At 38.3% G+C, this 2,749-nt stretch overlaps 1 protein-coding gene across 1 annotated transcript in view; it reads right to left on the bottom strand.

The window, feature by feature from the left end:
* Nucleotides 1-2,749, bottom strand: part of LOC148320500 (melatonin receptor type 1B-B-like) — a 28,082-nt gene that overhangs the window by 3,491 nt on the left and 21,842 nt on the right. The window contains exons 2-3 of the mRNA XM_088279034.1: nt 2,510-2,628; nt 1,240-1,584 (exon numbers count right to left, since the gene is read on the bottom strand). Coding sequence (XP_088135160.1) covers nt 1,240-1,584; nt 2,510-2,628 — 464 coding nt within the window. The remainder of the gene's footprint in view (nt 1-1,239; nt 1,585-2,509; nt 2,629-2,749) is intronic.

Below are 2,749 nucleotides of genomic sequence, written 5' to 3'. Positions count from 1 at the left end.
CTAAAAGCCCCAACCAGGATAGAAAACACTTTAAGTACAGCAAAGCCCAACATTTTTTCGTAACATTACGTTTTTTTTTTTTTGGATGATTATTTTCAGTTCAAGGTGTCGGTTTATCTCCATTAATAGTTTGATTCTACCAACAGTACAATTGAAGAAACTGTTTTTCTTTTTTTTTCTGCACACGTGCGCTGACATTTGCGCACGTGCGCACAGATGCAGGTAAAGGAAAGCGTTGCGTTTTGGCTCGTTACGGATCAACATGGTCAAGCTGAAATGTTAATATGTCAGGCAGGATTTAAACAGCACGTTGTGGCATTTCAATTATGCTGACTCGTGCGGGCGGAAGGGTCACAAATTAAAAGGTCGTTATTTCCACATTGCGACAAACGACTTCCAGTTTGGGATCAATTGCGGGAGGCCAGAGGGGCCTCTGTTGTTGTTGTTTGGCTCACTGAGCTGAGCATTATTTACGCATGCTTACATCTGCATCTTGCACTCTGACCTTTGTCTAAAAATAGTAGAACTTTTTGTCGTGAGCTTAAGATTTTTTTTTTCCCGTGAAGATTTAGATTTGTCTTTTCGCCGCAAAATCCCCGCTCCCAAAAAATTAATCTTAGTATTGTGACTTCAAATTATTATAATTACCAAGAAAATATACATTTTTGCTCTACAATTACAACATTACAGCAAAACAAGATCATTTTTTAAAAAAGATTTTCTTTACATTTTTTTCGTTATTTTTTTATAATTAGGATAAAAATGTTTGTCAATTACAACTTTCACAAAAAGATTTTTTTTTCAAACTTTTCGCTTGAAATATTAATAATGTTGAGATTTCTTCTCAAACAAAATGTTACAAAAATTACGAATTTCATCACTGGGTTGTGATTTAAAAATTGAGTAAATTCTTTTTGTCCATCTGACTGTCAACATTTACAAAAACACAACTCTGTCAAACATTTTTTTTTCTTGAAAAGAGAGCAAAAATGTATTTAGAATTTTTCTTCGCAAAACGACGCCTTTTTCACGCCCCCAAAACATCAGAATTTTTGTTGTACAATTGTTTTGTTTTTTTCTCTTACTCTCCCAAACAAACAAGTTTCTACGTTTCGTCGCAAGAGAGCGCATTCTCACATCATTATTTCTTGGACTTTTTTCCGGTTGCTGCTGTCACATTTGTTGTCATTCGCTGGCCGCCTCGTCCCAAAGCCCCGCCCACCTTAGCGCCGCACTGACCTGAATGACGAGTATCCAGATGCGCAGGTAGCAGAAGGTGACCACGGCGATGGGCACCAGGAAGTGCACCACCACCACGGCCACCGTGTAGGAGCTGCTGACGTTCTGGGCGAAGGTGCACGAGTAGACGCGTGGGTCGTAGCGTAGCGAGCCCACGAAGAAGTTGGGCACGATGGCCACCACCGTCAGCAGCCATATTAAGGCCACGAAGAGCAGCGTGTTGCGGTAGCTGTACAGGCGACTGTAGGAGAAGGAGTGGCAGATGTAGCAGTAGCGGTTGACGGCGATGCCCGTGATGTTGAAGATGGAGCCGATCACGCTCAGGCCCATCAGGAAGCCGCTCACCTGAGCGCAAAACAGCACCAAGTTGTGAAGGCCACACGGAATTGTGTCAGATGAAAAGCTGTCACTTTCCAAGAGTTTGAGTCAACGTTTTTTGTTTTTTTTTCAGTTTTTGGGGAAAAAAGTGAGAAGTCGGAGGAGAATTTGAAAATCTATTTTCCGAATTTTTTTGTGGTTTGAATCATCTTATATTATTTTCATGAAGAAGTCAAAATCACAGAGTAATTAAGTTGATTTAAATGAAAAAGTTTTAGTTTTTTTCCCAAAAAATTTTAATATAGAAAAAAGCTCATTTTTCTTAGGGGAAATTCTTTTAAGTTCTATTTTATATTTATTTTATTAAAAAATGTATCTTACAAGAAACAAGTCACATTTTTTCCAAAATAAAATCAATACGAAATAAAGTATCAAACAAAAACTGCAACATTGTGAAAAAGACAAAAACCAGCAACAGTAAAGAATATTTTTTACAGACTTTGCTGAGACTGTTAAAAATAAAAAGACAATTAGAAAAGCAGAGAGAAAATCCAATTTTTATAAAAAAATGTTTTGTGAAAAGTTAAATCTTCATGGAAAAATATTTTTTCCTTGATAAAAAAAAATTGATTAAGAACGTTGTCACAATTCTTCAAAATAAAAAAAAAATTTAACATCATTTTTTTTAAAAATACGGTCATATTTTTTAATGTCAGAGGCTATTAAAACTATATGTCCAAACAAACTACATCTTGCACGAAACACACACAACACATATGAAACAATGCATAGAAAACATGCAGTGCATATCCAATGTCATTTATTTATTTATTTTTTTTAACATGCGGGCATTGTTTTCTATCACTGAAACCAGTCATTGGAACATGCGAGTGTTGACTTTCCAAAGCCACTTCCACTGTTTATCGTGAGCAACCGCTAGCTGTGGCCTTACCATGCACTGCGTGTTGCCGAGCGCCCATCCGTCATGGAAGAGAGCGTAGAGGACCAGCGGGTACGGGTAGAACGCCACCACCAGGTCGGCGAAGGCCAAACTCACCACAAAAACGTTACCTGCCACAAAAGAGTTATTTATTCTGTGTGAGTGCGTGCGTGTGTGTTTTGACTGACTGCACAACCTCGCCTGCTGTTGATTTTGGCACATCCGCCGTGGCGATATTTTTGAACCGAGGCG

Source organism: Idiotropiscis lumnitzeri, chromosome 17 (assembly GCF_059441095.1).
Source record: "Idiotropiscis lumnitzeri isolate Australia: NSW breed Sydney's pygmy pipehorse chromosome 17, RoL_Ilum_1.0, whole genome shotgun sequence".
Taxonomy (NCBI): Eukaryota; Metazoa; Chordata; class Actinopteri; order Syngnathiformes; family Syngnathidae; genus Idiotropiscis; species Idiotropiscis lumnitzeri.
The sequence above is the reverse complement of the archived record's forward strand: the minus strand, read 5'-3'. Positions and strand labels throughout refer to the sequence as shown.